This window comes from Caloenas nicobarica, chromosome Z, assembly GCF_036013445.1.
Source record: "Caloenas nicobarica isolate bCalNic1 chromosome Z, bCalNic1.hap1, whole genome shotgun sequence".
Classification (NCBI taxonomy): Eukaryota; Metazoa; Chordata; class Aves; order Columbiformes; family Columbidae; genus Caloenas; species Caloenas nicobarica.
Genome location: NC_088284.1, coordinates 50,436,371 through 50,458,562, shown reverse-complemented (window position 1 = coordinate 50,458,562; position 22,192 = coordinate 50,436,371). Strand labels below are relative to the sequence as shown.

The window sequence follows — 22,192 nt, the reverse complement described above, 5'->3', positions numbered from 1 at the left end:
GCAAATTTTAGGCTTATTTTCTGATCCCCAGGTCCAGTATTTCTAAGGGAAGCAGGCTTAAAGCGAGACATTTATGCCGACTATATATGAACATAATCTTCAATGAAAGATACTCTGTCATTTTAGAGCATGTAAGAAGTTTATAGACAAGCTTAATAGTCAGAAGAGCGTGCCTTGGCATTCAGTTTGTACTGTTTAATAAGACACTAAAAATAAAGCTTACCTGAGCCATTATAGACAGGATGCCTATCACAGCTATAAACGCTGCAATGGTAGCGGATCCAAAACCTATAATCTGAAGGAAAGCAGAAAATGCATAAAACTAATGTCAAACACAATCCAGGACAATCACTAGCAAAGAGATATCCTCTTCAAAAACAACACTGATCCCCGCTTATAATTTAATCCATACAGGAAGTGTTCACTTTCAAGAACAATCCTTAACTTGACTGCTTGCCAAGAAACCTATGTGAAAAAAAACCTGCCTTAAAAAAAAACAAGACAGAGGAAGTCATGTATCTAGAAATGGAAGTTCTCTATCCCTTCCCACAGACACAATAGTTCTTCAACAGGCAAGATCTCGCCTCAAGACATACAAACTGGTGCACTGAATGGGAACAAAGGTCTGCTTAACTTTATGAATACATGCTCAAGCTGTGGCAGAGTTTACGCATCAGGAATCAAGTGTTATTCAGTTCTTGGCTTAGCGAAGTACCCTGCCTGTATTTTTTAAAGCTCTACTTTGCCAGAAAGCGGTTTTCTCTGCAAATAAGAAACAGGTCTTAGGGTATAGTTATTTAAACATCATTAGTAAGATGTGAAGACATCAACATTTACCTGTCGCAAGTACAGAAAAAAGCTAGAATACTGGCCAGCCTCAGGCAGATAGGAGAGAAACACTGTTATGCAGATTGGCAGAACCGTAGAATCTTTTCTAACTTTTTTCAGAGACTGTAAAGCAAAGAAACAAAACAACTATTGGAACATTTCTACAAAGTCTTAGGAAAGCAGAAAGAAAGCAGAAGGTAGATTCACTTTTCTTAAAATCTATTTTTACCCACACATACAATTGGGGGAAAAAAAAAAAAAACACACATGGAAATGGTTAAGCCGAACATTAAGGTAGAAACAGCCCCATTTTATATGGTTTGTAGTATCTGATTCTTCTGCAAAAAATTCCATTTTATTTTTGAAGCTACTGTTCAGTGTCAAATTAAAAGCATTCACTGAAAACAGCATAATATAATGTTTAGGGAAATGTATCAGTATATTCTGATTGATCTCCATAATAACCCGTTCCGGAAGATGCTAGCAAATAATATAGCCTGATTATAACTGTTTCTCTTCTCAAATTATAAGAGTGTTTTTCCTTGTATGCTTCTTATACTTGTTCACCCATAACATGAATCAGTTTGAGTAACAAATAAATTGTATAAAAAATTCTTCAAGTATGTCAGTCATCTCTCAACATTCAAAACCAGTGCCCAGCAGGACAAATTTCGTGAAGAACAATCCCTCTTTCCTCTCTTAAGATACTAAGGTGTAACATAAATGCAAATTATCTGAATAAAGTGTGAATGAAGTGTGAATAAGTGAACAAGTTACTAGCAAGACTGCATGATATGTTTTAACCCTTACTATATATGCCAGTAGAAAAAAAACAGGCTTTATAGATCCATTCTATATTAAAAAGACATATAATCAAATGTGGAATTCAAGAATCTGAAGAGATACTGACAACCAAAAGTACAAAGCATAAAATGAATATGGAAAAGTCCTATAATATCAGGTTTTGGGGTCTGTAGCAGTGTAAGAATTCAATATTTTTCTTACAATAAAACAGAGTAAGGATGTTAAAAAAGTAAAGCATTTTCCCTTTGGATTTTACACCAAACATTGTTTCTAATTCAAGAACCATTTAATCCACCAAGTCTGTTTTATTTTTTAAATGTAGTTGGATCTTTTTGTGCAAGAGCAGAGAACAGAGATTATAGTATTTTGAATAGTCAAGGTACCAATAAGATTAAAGATTTCTCAGGCTTACTAAATGCAATTATTATTAATCATTAATTATTTATTACTTATTGAAGTGCATCTTACTGCAAAAGGGTCTGCTTGTTCCCACGATATAGAAGCTCCCCACGAAGCAGGTCTCATTTTTTCTGGCAGAGATTCTGGCACAGCTAGCAGGATGAAGCAGATGTCCACAACAGCCACCAACGTGGCCACTAGTACAACCTGGTTATCTCCATAGCTGGCAGACAGGTATGCTCCAATGGCAGGACTAGTTACCAAACTTGCTGCAAAGGTGGCTGATACCTACGCACAAGAACAGTTTATAAACTTGTTGAAGTGGTTCTTCTGCCATGGCAGAAAAATGAAGTAATTTGCTCAACGTCATCACTCCAATGCCCAGAGGTGTGGTTTAATAAAAAAAGACAAGTCAAAATTTAAGTTTAAAGAAAAAAAAAAAAAAAAAAAAAATCACTTATTATAGCAAGTATGGGTCCAAACAAAGTTCTTCCAACCTCCTCCAGAATCCACCATACAAGACAGAATTTGCAGTCTGGAGCAAGTCTGGCTTAAAGGAAAACGGCTTTTACTTTCAAATGGACTAATTTTTCTGTTTTGTTTTCCAGTTATGAATTTGATGAGATTTCACTGAAAAAGTTGTCAGCATGTTTAAACACCTGCCTAAGTGAAACTGAAACTAAGCGCCCTGGGTAATACATAGAGTAATACATAATGCCTTTGTTAACAGTTTGCATTTTAAATTCTTAGCTACCACTGGACAGCACAGCAAACTAGGAGATCATTAGCTATGGCAACAACTTTGGCAGCTACTGTATTCCTTCGTATGATGTTGTAGTGACATGCAGCTGCTAACAGATCACCAACTATATTTACACACAGCAGAAAATGATGAAAAATCAAGTGCTGTTAAATTTCACTATAAAAATCAGAAGAGGTTAGAATAAAGCTAGTTTGTTTGGGTTTTTAAATCATTACTCCTTTCCAGTCCCCAAAATAAAAACACTCTGCATAACTATTTTATAAAATAAGTAAGAATACAAGCTAGAAACCTAGCTTTATACCAAACTAGGAAAAAAATCCTAAGAAAAAGGTCTTTATCTCTTTCTAATCAATTTGTTATATATCATCAAAACGAGTGCACTTTTGTCTTTCACTTCATAGAATTTCAGACCCAGCTGTTTCTGTTAACAAAAAACTGTTTGAAGGCAGGAAAAATATATGCTCTGAATATACTTATGGTCCTCTTTATAGGCAGGAGAAATGAAGTGGTAATTCCAGAACTTCTAAACCTGTTTTGTGCTCTGCTATAACAATACACATGCTTGATTCAAGAGAACTAAGTCCTTTATTTTCTTAACTGTTAAATCAACAGCTGAGGAATCATACATCCCTAAGACTAAAAATAAAGAGAAACCTTAAAAGCTCGAAGTACAGTACAGTCAGCCAAGAATCAAGTCCATTACTATCTGTAGAATGAAAACAGATGCAGAGGATGAAGGGATAAATGATGTTCAAAGGCTAAGCACATCCATCTACCAATGCGCCTGCAAAACCCAAGCCAACATAGATATTCATGAATGCAAACTAAGCAGGAATTATACTATCACTCAAAAGGCTAGTTTGTACTAACTGAACTATTTTCTTCTTCTCTTGCTAAGAGTCCTTCTATATTAAAAAGAAATCACATAAACTAAAGGTGCAATTTATGGGTGGTGGAAAGACATTGCAAGATCAAGTATTAAATAACTCATATTGCATTTAATAACATTTCTTGTTGTACCTGCAGAACTTCAAACATGATTTGTTACATATGCCCTCTACACAATTAAAATTGTCAAATTCTTATTGTGTTCCTACAAGCGCAGAGCAGTCTGTGCATCAGTAAAAAATCTAAATTAGATTTCCCAAACCCTAACACAGTGCCTTAATCATGGTTCATTCCTTTCTCTATCAACCTCATTACATTAATCAGGAAACAATGTGCACATCAAAACACAAGTTCAATACGAAGGTCATAATCTGACCTTTTTTTCAGGTTCAGTGTATCTTACCAGTCCATAGGCTGTAGTTCTTTCATGTTCTTGTGTTACATCAGCTACATAGGCAAATATTACAGAAAAGGTAACAGAAAAGATTCCAGATACTGAAATCATAGCGAAGTACCACCTAAGGATTTAAAAGCAAGAATTAGAAAGTTTAAGCTAAGACCTCTTGCTTTTCTCTTACTAATCAAGCAAGTTTGTATTTAATCTATGAAAACTGTTCCTCAAGAACTAATGTAGAGGTTTACTGGAGACGAATGATTGTGCAGTCTCACTTAAATATTGGAAAACAGCATTTGAATTTTTTATATTCTACTGTCTACTTTACATCAGCCTGAAAGAAGAAGTGGCCCCTTCAGGACACGGTACCTATACATTTTCACACAGTCAAAGCTGAAGCAAGGTTAAGTTATGCAAAAGGAATTATCTTAGAACTCAGTTTCTCAACCAGTTAAGGAATAAACTATCATATACAATGCTTTGGAATCTGAACTCTGAATACACTCAGCGTACAAGAAGTTCTTTTGTAATCCTCCCAAGTTTCACAAAAAATGTAAATGAAACTGAAACCAAGCCAATTCCACCCAGTTATGACTGCAAAGCTGCCTAGTCAAAGATTTAAAAGACCTCGTTTGCAGCAATTATACTTTTCTGTGGTCAATAAATTCTAAGGTCCCTTTAGCTTTAAAAATATGCATATTACCAGCACTGGCAGTCCTCAGGGGAAAGAGGTGAACAGCTGAGCTTAAAAACCAGTTAGACAGGGTGAATCATGTCAATTACTGTTATACTTGTGTGAATACAGTAACTAATTCACATTCTGTAATTTCTACTTTTAAAGATACACAGTTTTAACACCTCTTAAACAGAAAAGCTCCAGAATAAAGCAAACACATCGTGAAAGGAAAGTGGCTTTCCCTTGTCTTATTGTTGCTCTCCCACTTCCCCAAACTGTTCCTCTGAATTTCTGCTGTACTGACAAGCTCTTAATGCAGTCTGCACTACTTACCACGGACTTATTCTCATTAATGGAATTGGTGCACAAGTGAAGAAGACTGTAAGAAGAAGGAAATATTTTCTTCCCCATGCATCTGATAGAGCACCAATTAGCGGAGCACTGAGAAAGGACAAAAAACCCTGTGACAGAAGAAAAACAATTAATGTCTGTATTCACATTTCCTAGTTTCACTTCAACCACAACATAAAAAAGGACTAAAATTGCAATTTGATTTGAAATCAAACACAAAATTGTAGATAACTGAAACGGTACACAATTTCTTCTACAGTCTACTTTTCTATGTTTCAAGTTTTGAATCTATTAGATCTGAGTGCATAAAAAAAACAACACAGAAGAGGCATGCATTTTTTCAATATCAGTTTTATTCAATATAGAAGTACCACAGACTGCAAAAGCTTCTTAATCTCCAAAACCTACAGCCTAGTTTCACAAAAGATATCTTCTTAGCTTCTATCACGAGACTTAGTGCTAGTTCCCAAACCCAAATTGCCCTCTGATTTGGACTGTCCTAAGGGAGAATTTTGGGTAACCTAATTGTTCTCTGAAGCAAAATAAACAGAACACTTATTGCTTTACACTACGTATTTATTATGTACAGGACCCTTGCACATTGCAAGAACTATGAGGACAAGCTTGACACCTTGAGACAATGGAATACCATAATGATTTTCCAGTGGCAAAAGTCAGACTTACAGCTACCGTTGTCATGGAAAAATATTGACTAAGGATCAAACACTACATTTTTCAGCATTTCATAAAGTCTTTGAATCTATGCTTCAAATATGTTCTGTATCACACAGAAGAATTAAAATAAGCAAAGCCTTTCACAGGTTTGTTGACTGCAAAACCTCCATAACAGATGCATTTTCCTTTCCTCCTCATTAGTGTATCGTTCTCTCATCAACCCAACTCTGCCATAAATCCAAACATTAGAAAATATATGGTTCTGTAAGCACCTCAATACACTGGAAGTCTACTCCAGCTAACTTCAGTTAACCTCTGGTATTCAAATATAGTCACCTTCAAGCTTAACATGTGTACATAGTACTATACTGAATCACTATTCTGCCAAACCACAATGAATAACTCTGATTCCAATGATTTCAGTAAGTAAATTGAAAGCAAAAGCTATAAAGCCAGACTATCATATCCGAGGAAAGTTAGATGCCTTAGTTGAAATTAATGTTTTTACTTCTCAGTCAGATTTCAGTAAATATGAAATAACATGTTCTGCTGTCTCCCAAAACCCTTTTGATGTTTCATAAACAGCATTTTAAATAAAGTATTGGACACTGAAGAGCAAGCTCACTCTGATCTAGGCTCCCTTGTTTATTACACCTGTTAGAGCAATATGTACATTTAAACTATGATAGAAATGCACTTTTCTACTGATGCACTCTGTAGAAAATATATCAGGAATTCTCCATTCACTACTTTTAAGTGATACTCACAGTCGTCATGCACTGAGAATGGAGTTGAAAGAAAACACCAAGAGGAACATGACCATTATTTTTCTAAGAGAACAATGCAAAGTTAACACTCTTTCAGTGTGAGACATCCCGATACCCATAGTGCATGGTGTTCTGCCAGATCACCATGACAGATGTCAAGACAGCAAGTCCATCCCAAAGATGTCACGGTCTTACAGCTAAAAACAATGCTTTAAATTTGCTACAGAATACAAAGCTAAATAATTTCTGGCTGCTATAAATTAACACGAAGTGCTAACATAACACATGTTACACTAAGTGCTTTGAAGCCTCCCAGTAAGACAGTTAGCAAAGAATACACTTTCAAGTTTTATTTAATGCTTGAGAAATTTTGCAAACTTTTTTGCGGCAACAATCCAGTATGACCACTGTATGACTGCAGTAATGTAAGTAAACTATAAGCTGCCTGGCAGGGGGTGGGGAGAGGGCAGAAACACACCACAAAAACCTTGCAGAAAATTAGCTTTTATATTACATCTTGGACAAAAATCACAGCATTTAAGTGCTTAATTTTTAATCTCAATTGTATCATCATGGCTGCATTAATCTGCTTTTGATATAAACCATCAAACATTAGGAAGCAGACATCAAAAATCTAGCTCCATTTTCAGAAGGATCCTTATCAAGATTACAATAGCTACAAATGGTACCTATTCAAATGAGAGGAATCTAAACTTCTAGAAACATTTCATTTGCTTCAAGATGCTAACATTTAGCTGTAAATCTTGACCTGAGCCCAAGAATACAACCATTACCATGAAAAAATGGTTAAAGAATTAGTTATATTCTCAGTATTCTAGATGTTCTTATGGAGAATGCAAGAGAGACAAATTACAGTGAAGGAACACATAGACTACTTAGGTCAGAGGTTTAAAAAAAAAAAATCTTACCTTAACACCTTGGATAAGACCATTCATTAAAAATGTATGATGGGAGAATGTTTCATGTAAGACCTGACGAGATAAAAAAGCATTATTTGAATCAGAGGAGACAGGAGAAAGTTGATTCAAAGTTTAAATTTGATTTGTATAAACAGGATAGTTCTATTAGGACTTGATAAAAAAGTATCTTACCCCAGAAGTATATTTGTCTTCATGATAATATTTTGAGAAGGTTTAATATCAATTTATTTGCATAAATTCATCTGCTGGCACAGACCGTACTGTACTGCAGAGGCACTTTGGTATGAGGTACTTTGCTCGAAATGGGGATCAATGTAAGCAAAAAGCATCTCCATGTGGTATAAATCAAAAGGTTGACTAAATCATCGTTACTAATTAGCAGTGAAAATGCAATTCAGCTAACTTAGTCAAGAAAAAAACAATGCTATATTCACAACTGCTCAAAAAGGCATTGTGAAAACTGTTTCTGAACAAATTGTAGATATTCATTAGTCATCTAGTCAGAAACACTTCTGATGAACAAGTAGATGCTTATAAATACTAACAACAGTTCTTAGTGTTTCATGTATCCTTTAAGTACAGCTATGAATTCGTTTAAGGTGCTTTACTAGCAGTCTTAATTCAAGGGCAAGCATGTTAATCTATACTAAACAGATTTACCATAAATATGCAAGAGAGTTAAAAGGCCACACAGGTCCTATTCTGTCAATTAAAAAAGTTGTTCCAAAGATCAAAGCATGTACACACACATACTTAAAATGTATTTGCTTGTTTTATCTGCAGATAAGTGGCAGCAACTACAAAAAGTATTTGTAAACATACTGAGAATGCCGCTAGCCTGCAGAAACACCATACTTTAGTGTCACTGAAAAATATCAGTATCATTTTTCAAGGATGACTGAGATTCTCAAATCATAAGTTTAATATAGGTGGTTGTTCCCGTGTTAACTACTGATGAGATAGTTTTGCTTATTTACACCCCTCTTTCCTTCTGGTCTCATCTACTGTTTAGATATTTAAAACAATTTTGCACTGGTTTGACCACTGATCTCACGAAATGAAGAAAAAAAAGTCAGGCAGGGTTCAAATTAGAAATCTAGAAAGCAGACATCTTCTCAGTTAAAAAAAAAAAAAAGGCAGAAAGCTCACAGAGTCAAATATATTTACCTTTCTGTAAAGTGTTTTCCAGTATTTTTCCTGGGACGAAACCACGGTTGATATTGGTTCAAGCTTTTGAGATTAATTTCTGTTACTTTACAGGCACAAGAAATTAAAGTTGACAAACTGGTAGAAGGAACTGCCTTACTCAAGTTCTACCAATAGAAGTATTTACATATTGAAAAAAAAATATGATACTGAATATGGAATATGTCATTAAGGGATCAATATTGCTATGGTGATTTACTAATGTTGACTTACAACTCCATAAACAAGAGTAATGAGTATAAGTTTCAGGTAGTGAGCAAAACAGCCTTTGTGTGTTTTATAAACACTTTAAATCTTTTCTTCTCCAAGTATAGCCTCATGTAATAAATACTATAGCTTTTCTGACAGATGCCAAAAGAAGTGGAAAAGTAATCTAAAAAATGTTTACATAATCTCAGTTACCACAGCATACAATTTATTTTGACAATACACAACGCAAAATTTTAATCTGACTGAATGTTGACAATGACCTGGAGAATCACGACACAACCACAAAAAACTTGAGTGATCATGAACTTTGATCAATGGGCCAGAGATTTCAATTTCTACCCTTTCTACCAGACAAACCTGCCTGAGCAAAAGTGAGCAGCTGGCACTTCAAAGGCTGAACCTTGCTCATAAGAAAGCTCTATATGTCTTCTAGTACTGCTGGCTGATCAACAAGCCAAGGTAGGTTACCACAAGTATGTTACAAGACAGAAGGGTGCAAAGTATTAAGCTAGATTTGAAATGATTTAAATCAAACATCAGTCTTTCAGGGTGTGTAAAGCGGATTACAAATAAAGATGATCAGCCCCAAGAACACAGAGGCCATTTACACCTGTGTAAGTTAAGTTACACCATTATATGTAACCCAGTGCTTCAAGTTTTCAGTCCAATGCAACAGCCTCATAAGCATTCAAGACCACGTAAGAGAGGAACACAACATTCAAAGTACAAGACATTCAAGGCCATGACTGTGCTGAATCCACATACTTTAGCCAAAGCCTTTAGCTTTACATTAGAAGCATTTCATCACACTCTATTTAAACACAGTACAATGATAAATCCTAATTTCGAGAATTAACATTTTAGCTGCATGTGACAGTACAAGTTCATATGGAACTATTTCAACTGAGTTCACTGTTGAAGAACCCACCTAACAAAGTTTTATTGAAGTACAGATTTTTTTTGAAGACTGCACAAGAATTACTATTTGTACATTATCCCTTTAAATGAGAAGTGACAAGCTAAGGCAACCCAAAGTTGAGCACTCCCGTTAACAAAATAAGGAAAGAAAAAAAAAAAAAGTAACATGAAAGACTACCCAGTAAGCCTTCCCATATTTTGATGCTTGCAGGCCAGCATGATAGGGTGGTAATTTAGTGTGACATCTACTTCATGGAAATTTGTTAACTGTTTACATGGACTTTTTTATTATTAAGTTATGTTAAGAAGATCAGTGATCATCTTTAGGAAGGTTAGACAAACATCTTTCAAGAGTTATGCAGATTTTATTTGGAGTTTGGGGAAGGAAAATAATTAATTCCAAGACTTTCAATCCCACAAGACCTTGCTCATCATGTATTCAAAGTGCTCTCAGATGTTATCTGATGAAAAACTGGACTAATAGACTTTCAACAACTTCTCTCAGGCACGCTTGATTTCAATGAGTAAGACTCATGTCTTCAGAAGAAAAGGCTTCATATCCTGTTACCAAACACTCAAATTATCTATTCATCTGGAAAATAACTGCATTCCAGAACCAATTAAATACTTATAAAATCTATTTCTTACATGAAAGCCTTTACATTTTACTTCAAGTTGCATGCTGGCAAAACACCCACCCCTTAATAGCATATAAAGTTTAATGCAAGATGCATAGTTTATTCATTTGGTATAACTGGAAGACAAATTGAATGATTAAGTCTTAAAAAGAGCCAGAATTACCAGAGACTCATCAACACACTGAATGAATGTTACTCTAAAAGGCAGACCAAAGTTAGAATAGTACAGCACTTTGCTAATTTGTTTTTCACTATCTTTTAGTCTTTCAGCAGTCCAGATCTCAGCTGCGGTACACTACTACTGCACAGTGTTGAATGTTAAGACTCCTGGAATTCAGTTAATAAGGTAAGTAGGAAGTGTAAAACAAATTAAACCCCCAATACCTAGGAATTAGCAAACTAATGTTAGTCATTCCTGCCACGACAGCTGATCAGTGATACTTACCGTTAGCATTGGAGTTGTCAAGAGCCCCCAGGCAAAGAATTCTAGGAATATGACCACCACCGCATGGTATACGCTTGGCCGACCAGTACTTTGTTGCTAAGAAAGAAAAACACATGCAGTTCATTACATGTGCAAAGATCTCTTACAAACATATTTTGAGCATGACCAGCTTTCAGGATGACCTACTACCAAGCCTTTGGGAACAATAATAAGCCAAACAAGGGTGGAGAAAAGCTATTACAAAACAACTAAATATCCCTAGGGAACTAGAAAAAGTTTGTTCTCGCAAACTCCTGCTGACTGAGGAGAACCATTTTCCCTATTCCTGGCATTGCCCTGCACTGCTCTCACCTGCAATGTGCCTTCAGGCTTCCTCCCCTGTGAGCACTACTCACAACCCCTCCACTGCAGCGGGACAAATGGTGTAACTCTCCCTGCTACCTCCACAAGTGACAACAAAACAGATCTTGCTTTATTAAGATCACATCACCATTACAAGAGACCTACGACAACGTACATGACCAGAAGAGCACTGATTTTCGTATTTGAAGCTGTCGAAGTATGAGAAAAGAAGGAGCAGCTCATGCTGTCTGTACAGCCGCTTTCTGCTGACCAACTGATTTCATGCTTGTGTGTGCCCAGACTGGAGACCCAGCAGCTATTCTGCTGGTCAACAAGGAATCCCAGGAAGATTCAGCAAACTATAGAAATGCTCAAGATGCTGCCATTCAAGACCCAAGGCCTGGATCCCAAACAAGAGATCTGGAATCTTTTTATTCAGATGAACCATTCAGAACTTGAGTAAAGCAGATTTAGTCAGAACTGCTGCTTTCTTTCACTTCTATGTACCCTTTGCCATAGTAACTGTCTTAAAAAGTTTTTTGTGTTTAAAATTACTCTTTCCATTTCCCCTAACACTGGCTCTGTAGGAGATTGCTTTTCAGCATTTCTAGCCAGAGCCATTATGCTCCCACGAGACTGGCAATTCTTAGAAAGGAGCAGTACAGCGCTTTCAGCTGGTACTCCCATGCATACTTGAAGTTTACCCAAAATACAAAAGGACACCTCTCTGGCACATTGCACAATCTAGTAACACAGGATTCAGTTGACAAGACATCATCTAGTGACGTTTCGACCAGATTGTGTCATTTCAGCAAGTGGAGAGGAGGGAGCACATGAAACACAGGGTCTCCCACTGAACCACAAAATAGTCAAGACAGCCTTTCATGAAGGTAGAGCAGAGATGCATTTGGTGTTTCTCCCCTGCACAGTACCTTTAATCTAGATATATAGGAATTACAAGTTTAGAAAATGTTTGTATTACAAGCTTTATTTAAGCTACACGTCTACAGTAAAGATTTTTTTAAAAAATCCCTACTGCCCAAACACCCTAAGTGTCCAGATATCTAATAATTTTTAAATCTGTCAGAGTTTATCAAAACCTGTAGCAGCAAACTCAAAGTAACACAGACAGTATTTTTTCTAGCGAGTAAGATTCAAATTACTTTCTACATTGCGGCTTGCTTCAAAGCTTGAGGATTTGAATAAAACAGTTCTCTTTCTCCTGGGAAATAATATGATAATATCATAGAGCAAAGATCACCTCTGGGAGGCTGATAACTTTCAAGTATTATCAACATTGCTCTGCAGGTTGCCATGCAATTTTTAATCTCTAAATAGCAAAGATTCCAAAGATTACAGGGCGGGTGGGGGAATCTTCCTCATGTAAGAAGTCTGCAAGTACTTCTACAGAATGTAATAGGATAACAATTTTAAGAGTATTTTTTCACTAACATGTATGCCAGCCTGAGTAGCACTTAACACAGATTACATTGAAGCCTGACCATCCCTCCCATGGCAGTTTCCTCTGGAAAAGGCAAGTTTTGCAGCAAAGAGCAGGTAAGGGACTCCTCAGCCTTTCTCCTGCTTCATATCCCTCCCTACCTCTATATCACTAAGCATTACATTGGACCATAAGCCTCTGGTTTGCAAACAGTTCTCATGCCACTAAAAATGAAGTTTTTGTGTCTTTGCTGGTTTGGGGGGGGGGGGGAGAATTTGTTTTTTATTAATGTTTTTATTACATGCAAATTTGAGCTGAGATTTACATGGTTTACAAGAAAAACGATGCACATACACAGATATACATGTTTTTCTCCTCAGAAGTCATCTAAAAACTCCTGTGAAAGAAAAATACTTGTGTTGTACTAAGCCTAAATGAGTATTTCCTGGAGGTTAAAACAGTTTGCAAATAACTTTTGGCAGTACCATGCGCCTTACAGATAGTTGCACTGAACTACTTAAAAAAAAAAAAAAAAGGAAATCTCTACTCTATAGCCTTTTGAATTCAAGACATAACCTGGAAAAGGAGAATTTTAATCCTGAAAGGAACAGGCACCTTTCAAGCATTCCACAGATATTCTAGTAGCTACCAATCTATGACCACATAGACTGTTGTGGATGATTTTCAGTTTTCTTTATAGAGCCCTAAATGTCTAGGTTAATTCAAGAATACTTGTGCAAATGGCTGCATCAGGAAACTAAAATCAAGCTAACAGGCTAATTCAGTGACATTGTCAAAGCGACCAACGTAGATAGATACTTCTTGGATGCACATCTTTTCTGTAGATCCTGAAAACTCTTATCATAAATACTTTCAATTTTTAATCAAGCGTAAAGTTATTTTCAAGTAAAAAAAATAGCTTATGACTGACCATGTATGTAGCCTGGACCGCTGATTAAAAAAGCAACAAAAACTCTATAGTTTCAGAATCAAAGATCTTTCTAAAAACATTTCCGAGTTGCTTTTAAGATGAAGGTACCTCACAAGTAATGAGTGGGGCTCACTCCTATATTGAGAAAATACTTTGCAACAAAACACGACTGCATGCAATTTACATAAAGAATGAACGTGAGTCACATATGCAAAAAAACGCTTATGAACTTGAAGTACAAAGAGCTTTAGGCGTCTTGAACTAGACAATACGGGGACAACCTGCTGAACTATCCATGGTTAAAAAGACTTAAGTAGAATTTCAGAAATAATGGTCAATATACAAGCTGTTTTCATTATCCCCCATGCCCAAATTTTAAAGTGTTAATGTTAAAATTAAGTGCCCTTAGGAAAGTCTTAAAATCTGTTAGGGGCTTATAGTCCATCCACACAGATCTTCTTCATACGACAGACCAGTGCGTGGGCCGAGAAACTATGTATGAACATTACGATTGCTTTCAAATGCAGCTGCTTGTCAGGCTATTATACTTGCATAATCAATAATGAGTAAAACATTACTTAATCTCAAGTGCTTAACAACAAAAGTTTAACGCCAACATTATAAAATCTGAAGTCCTAGAAGGTCTAACAAAATACCTACTATTACTACAATCTTGCACTTCTGCCCCTCCTATGTGTCTTTTTTTCCCACATCCGAGTCTAAAAACATTTTTTCTTTGAGGCAGAATAAACCAAAAGTTCATTTGAAGACAACAGGGAGAACTACTGGGATGCACTACAAACTTTTTTAAAAACAGAACACAGCTGTTGAACATTAAGAAACCCAAGAGAAGATAGCAAGATCACAAATCCAGCTGGAGAGGAATTGCTTCTAGAAAAGCAGAAAAATTGCAACAGTATCAGTAACACCTTATCATAGATATTTTGAAAGAGAACTACTGTAATTCACTCTAAAATATTCCACAGCAAGATGCAATTTTATAGCCAGTCCCAGATCTTCAGAGCAAAGCTAGAATTGACAGTATTCATTTATTCACACAACTTTTAGGTGACTATGTATCTCTCAATTAAAATCTGTAATTTAACAATCAAAATTGTTCAAATGGCTGTAAAAGCACCTTAACATTCAATTTCAAAAACGCTTAACTGTTTCTCTTAAGCAATGTGCATATTTCAGAACAAAGCCACTTGTCACTGTTCAAATCCTGAAATCCTCCAGAGCACCTTTTTGAACTTTTCACATTGATGTGGGCCATGTAGTCCTGCTAGGAAGATTAAGAAAAAGACTCAGCTGGATAAATACAGCATGCTTTTTTCCTCCCACGACGGTGAAGCAGCAGAGCCCACTGCCAACACGTGTTCTGCATCCTCAAAGGGTTTCAATATCCATCTGACAACCTGCTCAGGCCTGATCCTCACAGCTGATCCTCCTGATCTGAGGAATAAGAGATCTCCCTGAAGTACCTTTCCAGTAAACCTGTTATCGCTCAGGCAGGTAACAACCAAGCTGAATTTCTGAACAATCCCAGGAACTTGCCTTTCTCCCAACACACCCTCCTCCAGCAAGTTCCTTCCCACCAGGCAGTAGGGTCTCTCAGGACAGCCTGCTCCTTGCTTGTCCTACTTCCAGTACAGAGACAACTTTGCAAACAGCACTCACTGTCTTTCTACAATATGGAAAGCAACATTCAAGTTCATTAGTATGAAGTTTTCTTACTTTCTTTTAAAAAGGGTCTATAGAAACATTCTCTCCCTACAAAGCTGCTGCAAGTATTCAACTGCTACAAGTTTAGTCAGTTTTTTTGGTTTTTGGTTTTTTTAACAAACCACCTGCACTGCTGTCCACTACGCCAACTGTCATGTTTTCAAGAAAACAAAGAACTGAACAGAATCAGTAAAATATTCTGACAAACATGCTTCCATGTATGAATCATTCAAATCTTGATATTTATGCCAAATTATAGAGTGCGTTCCCCTTATCACATTTATCTTCTCTGCTATTTTCTTAGTTTACCTCCAAAATGCAACCATTTCAAACACAAACCTTTCCTGGGACGCTTCACTACATCACTATTTAACCATTTTAGCTTACTGTAGCACAAATATTTTGCTACCAATCCTTCTCACTACGTTATGGATGCTCTTTTCTCTGCACATATTACACAGGTAGCTTTCTAGGCATTTTGCATGTTTACCTCTTTCTAGTGCCTATTGCCTTTAATTTTCAAACAGAAGCATTTAGGAACAACCTTAATTCCAACTGTTCCCCACAAATGCCCCATTTGTTGGAACGGGCAAGAATTCACTCAAGTGTAAAAAGCAGCCTCAAGACCTTATCAGCATTTGTCACATGAAGGGATTATGTGTGCAAACCCCAGTGTAAGACATGTTACTTGTATGGAGTACAGAAATACACCAAACACAAGTGAAAGTACTTTCATTCCACCCTTTTGCATTTTATATGTGTCTTGTGAGCTGGAATATAAATCATAACTAATTCAGCTTATATGTTGTCTAAACTTGTATTTCAGTTCCAAAAGAAATACATTAAGCTGAACTGTACTGGACAGTAAGATCATGATGCATTCTCTCATGAAAAAGCTAGACTAAACCATATTCCACAGACCTAGAGCATCAGAACCACAACTCGTTGAAAATGGAAAAGCCTGCACAGATTTTGTACAGAGAAATTGTGCCTTAAAAAGTTCCTGGAGTTCTCAAAAGAACACATATGCCTAAGGGAGATTGTATTAATAAGCCTTCTGAAAATTCAAGTAAACATACTCAAGGAGCCACATCAAAGGCTCTCAAACCAAGCAGAAAAACAAACACCACCAAAACCAAATGAACAACAATCTGTTTCCACAGCAGAGGGAAGTTATCATATGAGTCCCAGGGCTCTGTCCTCAGGCCTATATAATTCAACACATTCACCCCTGAGCTGTAAGAAGTGTGAAACACAACTGTCATTAGAAAAGAGAGAAGACCACAGTGAAGAAATCGTAAGTTGATGGAATAAATAAAACTAATCAGATGGCAGATGAAAATTAATATACATAAATTTAACCAATGCGAACATGAAAAAAAAATTCAATTCCACATATAGTTTGACTACTACTTAGGAATGCGATACTGGAGAAAATATTTTCATGAAGGACACCAGGTTAGCATTCAGCAATAGTTTATCAAAGTGTATTCAAAGATACGCCATTAGGAAAAATATTATCATTATATTACTGCATAAACATGTGATGTGCCTGCCTTGCTAACCCTCTGCTCCTGGTGTTCTAAGCATTTTTTTTAGATGTAAGTAAAGATCTTCCCTCTTACCCCATGACTGCTCGTTTTGTTCAGCAGCTTTAAGCTATACACATTGTTGAAAAGTCTATTTTACAGAAGCACAAGAGGCCCACAGAAGGACAAAGAACATTGCCAAAGGTATGGAGGAATGCTGAAGTAGGTTCCTCCAAGCTGCAGTCAAAACATCTGCAGAAAAATACAACTGGGGCTTATTGAACTGGGAGTGACACGAAGAGCATGAAGGAAAAACAATTGTCACTGCCACCTTATACTACAATACAAGAAAATAAGTAAAGCAGGACCTGGCTCTTCACTCAACTTACTCTCAGGATCCAAAATGTCTTGTCGAATCATTTTTTTTCTGTTAGGAATACATTCCTCTTTAAGTTTAGACTGGACAAGCTTATGAAGCAGGAATATTCTGAGGTGCATAAAACATGGAAACACCATTTCTCATCCAGTCTTTGAGGCTGAGGCCACCAAGGATAGTAAAAGTATCCAAGAGAACAAATCAACATTATGTCCTGCCACATTCTGAAAGCTCAGCTTCAGACAGTACTGCATTGTCTAAATAAACTAGTTCTTATAGAAATAATAAATAACCAGCATATTACACTACACCAAATTGCAAGCTGATTTATCCTTTGCTGAAGTTTTCTTCCTAAAATGTAGACGGATGTACAACAGAGAGAAATTCCTCTAAAAAGCACAGACTGCTTAGTTAATCCACATGCTTATCCAGGGGACAATTACTCAAGCTCATTGCCCAGTGGTTGAGTTTGGATCTTCACTACTAAAATATCAAGTGTTATTTATATAATTAAGTTTCTCGTGCTCTAGCCTAGCATACTTCTCTCTGGACACAACATCGTCCCGAATGCTGCTACTGATCCTCCAGGTTCCAGCAAAATCAGAAGAGCAAAAGTGCCCTCTCGGCACGAATATAAGTAGGAGTAATTTGTTTTTAAAGATAGCCGCTAATCACTCCTGGTAATGGCTCAGAGTTCAGTCTCAGTGTTAATTTAACATGATTGGAAGATTCAGAGTGACACTGGCAACCTTGAGAAGGCTACACTTTAATTATACAGATTTAACAGGAAAAATAATTTTTGTGTGGGAGAATATAGTGTGCCACAAAGCACTAAATACCCAAACTACCAATTTGAACAATGTGCTTACTGTGAGCAATTCAATATAAATCCTACAAGCAAGAAACTTAAGAAACCAGCTTACTAGATTGACACGTGTTTCAGAAAAGTCTCGTAACATTTAATCATGCTGCCTCGGTTTCATCATGCTCTATTTCTTATGAAGTATTAAAAAAAATTGCTAGCAGTAAAGGCAAAAACCTGTAATTCTTTGCATATATACCAGTTGTGTTTCACTGTGTAAAACAGTTTAATGAATAAAGGCTGGCAAACTTCGAAGATGTACAGTTTCAACCTTCAGAATGTTTTCATTATGTTTCTAAAAAACACAAAGGTCTTGGGCTTCATAATATTTTATGGTGTCCAAGAACATGAAACTAACGTATGATTAATTCTCAAAGAAGTACATAGGTGTGTTTTCTCCTTAGATATCCTATTTGGGGACTTCTTACATAAGAGCACTTTATTTAGTCAGTACAGTATGGTATTTTGCTAAAAAGCTTCCTTAGTATGGCATTATTTTAATGACAATAGGTTGCATAGAAATGAAGTACATGGTATGAATATTCTGAATGTCACGCTAGGTTTTATACTACCAGTGTTCATAATTCTGATGGAACAAGATTGCATGACTAGTAAAAAAATGTCCATGGAATCATTTGCTTCAATTTCTGAAGCTCACTAAAATCAGGGTAGTACAGTCAATGGAAACTGATTTAGTTCCAGTAAAATTTACTTATACATACTATGGTTCTTAGTTTTGAGCAAGTAACTCAATTAATAAAATGTCATTTGTGCAGCATTCATATTTTAGTTCTTCAAATCAGTGAAGCAAATATATTCAACAGAATGAGGTTAGTTACAGATAATTCAAAAACCAGAACCTGGTTACTCTCAACCTGGAGGAATAAGGGAAGGAAGCCTTCCACAATCTGACAAACTTGGCCCTATTCTTCCACTTTGTCCTACCAATCCGACGTGACAAAATAATCAGAAGAAAAATTAAAATTAAAACATCCTTCACAGACCAAAGAAGCAGCTCACCAAAATTTCATTTCTGTATTTACTTTTTCTGTCAGCAGCCAAAAGGGCAAGCACCCACTTTCAAAGGTCAGTGATGCATTCCCACTGATATCAAAGGGATCTCTCCAATTACATCTAAAGCCATGATCCAGCCTCTCATCTTTTAGTCTGAATAAGCTCTTTCAACAAAGTCTAGGCAGACAGTTCTAGCATTATGGCAGCCACATGAGAATCACAGGGAGGTGCAGGAACTGCAATAACGAAGTAGGAAACAGACCGTTCTGACAGAAACAGTCGCGAAGCAGACCCTAAGCTGATCTAAGTACAACTGTAATACTGCTATACCAATGTACAGAAGGTTACAGTCTCATGTCTTTCTCTCTTGTAGCAGACACGTAACAGGAGCACAAAACCCCTTAAGGGCACAACTAGAAGTGAGGGACTAAAAAAAAGGCAAAAAAGCAAAGCCTGAGATAATTTTATAAATTAAAAATTGATGTCATTTAGAATCTATATTTTCAAACTATAAACCAGTATATTTTAAGTACTAAAAAGCATCGTTTTAATCCTTAACCCAACTTTAACAAACATTCCCTCCATTAATCAAAAAACAGATTAGCACCTTTGTCAGTTACAGATTTATTTTCCATTTGAGTTTTACTCTTCTTCAAAGTTAAAAAGATAGATCAAAGTTATTTTTTAATTGTATACCTGTACCCTTAATTTCCTACCCTTTGTTCATATTTAAATAAGTTAATCTGTTTTTCTTCTATATAATGACATCATCCTTTATTCCTTTCACCACATCATCCATGCTGATAAAACTGAAAAGTTACTTTTCTTAACAAAAAACATAACAGGCCTCTTCTAGAGTTACTCTCCTATTATGACTTCAAATTGGTTTACTGTATCATATATGTCTAAACACCTACGTGGGAGCTGCTGTGCACAAAGTCAGAACAGCAAATATACCATAGAGCAGACAACAGTTGCACCTCTGAAGGAGTCCAATCTGCTTTTGTAAGACATAATGATTTCTAAAAGAAAACTGAAAGGCTCGAATACAGAAGTGATCAGTTACAAGAAGTGTGAAGCAGTCACTTCAGAATTAAGTTACATAAAATAACTTATTTGACCAATGAATGCCATAGAAGAATATGTTTTTACATCTTCTCTAGGTTAATCACATTTTAACAGTACCTTAACACCTTCACCAGATATGAGTAAGGAACAAAGGACCTACTGACATCAAACAGATCGTTTCAACACTTTTTTTTTTTACATTCTTGAGCTCTAGCCATGATATTGCATTAATGCTATACTTATGCTCAGCTAAAAATATTACAAGTTCATTTCCTTCATATTAACATAAGACAGTAAACTATTCTCTCTCCAATAGCAGAGATGCTTAACTGGGCAAGAGTAGGTGACACACGTTGCAGATGATGGCACTCTGACACAAACTTAACATTGTTTTAAAAACTTTTGGCATAAGCAATGCTTTTAGCATATCTGATTTTCTGAGTAAACTAATATTATACATTGTGTGTTCCTGTAGGCTCTTTTACTCATATCTTATGCTGTGGGCGCACCACCAACAAAACAAGATGGGTTATATCATCTCAGCTCGAACCACCTTGCCTGAAACAAGTCACCTGTCCCCACCTACTGTGGAAAGCTCAGGAGAGCTGGTTTTAAGGCATCTTGTGAGCATGCACGTACAAAGGGAAAGGCTTAAGCTATTCGAAAGATGTTTCTCCTGGAAAGCAATTACACACCAGTGCCACAAACACAACTTTCCTAGAGATGCTTTTGAGTGAGCATACAGACTACTCTGTTCCAGCTCCTTTTATTTGCACAAAGCCATCGTAATGCTTGATGTAGTGGGAAGAAAGGAAACAGAAAGAGCAGTAAGTTATTAAAATTGCATAATAACTCTGCGGTTTCGTTTCAGCAAGAGGCACCTCCTAGAACTCTAAAGGAAAACTGAGCTTTACTTCCAGGCACCTCGGATTTACATACTTTCAAAGAAAGCTTATTTACAACCACCTCCTTACAGGTGTCGCCTCTGCCCGGTATAAACTAGTTACCAATGTCCCGGGGACGCTGAGACAGGGCGGTGCGGCCGGTGGGAGCCCCGGGGCCGCCGCAGCCTGCGGGAGCCCAGCGCCCCGCCGCACCCCGGCACCCGGAGAGCTCCCAGGGCCGCGGGGCAGCCGGGGGACGCGCTGGGGGGAGCTGGTCCCTCACGGGCGAGGAGGCGCGGCGTGTGCCGGCCGACACGGGCCGCCCGGCCCGGCACCGCGGCCGCATCCCCAGGGCCGCCGCCGCCGCCCCCCGCAGACCCAGCGCCCCCAACCCCGTCCCGCGCTCACCGCGCCGCCGCCGCCCGCCTTGGCGCCGACCCTCTTCACCAGCATGATGCAGCCGCCCCGCCTGGCGCCGCCGCCCTCCCTCGGTGGTGCCACCGCCGCCGCCTCCTCCTCCTCTTCTTCTTCTTCTTCTTCCTCCCGAGCCGGGGCTGGCGGCGGCTCCGGCTCGGGCCTCATCTCGCTCCCACCATCCTCCCGAAGAGGCCGGGCCGGAGGAGCAGCGGGTGCGGAGCGGGCTGGGGACACACTCCCCCTCCCGCCCGCGGCCGCCGCCCCCGCCGCGCCGCCTGGGCGGGGCACGGCCGCCGGGCTCATGTGACCGACCTGGCGGAAGCGCTCCCGGCCGGCCGGAAGGCGCGGGGCCGGCCGTCCCTCCCTCACTCCCTCCGGCGGTTCGGATCGAGGGTCGGGCGCCGGCCCTGCCCCGCCGCGGTGCACCATCCTCCCTGCTCTTCCGAGAAGAAGAGAAGGTGACGGCTCCCATCTTCCTTCCTCTTCCGAGCTGGCGTCCTGTGTGGCTTCGTTAAGCCTTGCTGCGCCCCGCAACCTTTCGTCACCGGCGAAGTGTAACTGCGAGCTGGGTTTCCTCTCACTGAGGTGTTACGAGGCCAGCAGGTTATCATAAGTATCACAAGTTATCGTTAAGAAGTACGGCTGCTTACCTGTGAGTTCACCCAATGTAGTATTTTGAGGTAACATAGTGCTGACAGTA

General features: G+C 38.0%; 1 protein-coding gene across 1 annotated transcript in view; it reads right to left on the bottom strand.

Moving 5' to 3' along the window:
- The window catches only part of MFSD14B (major facilitator superfamily domain containing 14B), a 32,335-nt gene extending 10,559 nt beyond the window's left edge, over positions 1 to 21,776 (bottom strand). The window contains exons 1-8 of the mRNA XM_065655731.1: positions 21,484 to 21,776; positions 10,904 to 10,999; positions 7,475 to 7,537; positions 5,086 to 5,213; positions 4,086 to 4,200; positions 2,101 to 2,319; positions 838 to 951; positions 224 to 295 (exon numbers count right to left, since the gene is read on the bottom strand). Of these exons, the coding sequence (XP_065511803.1) occupies positions 224 to 295; positions 838 to 951; positions 2,101 to 2,319; positions 4,086 to 4,200; positions 5,086 to 5,213; positions 7,475 to 7,537; positions 10,904 to 10,999; positions 21,484 to 21,657 (981 nt within the window). The 5' untranslated portion in view covers positions 21,658 to 21,776. The remainder of the gene's footprint in view (positions 1 to 223; positions 296 to 837; positions 952 to 2,100; positions 2,320 to 4,085; positions 4,201 to 5,085; positions 5,214 to 7,474; positions 7,538 to 10,903; positions 11,000 to 21,483) is intronic.
- Between the last annotated feature and the right edge of the window lie 416 nt (positions 21,777 to 22,192).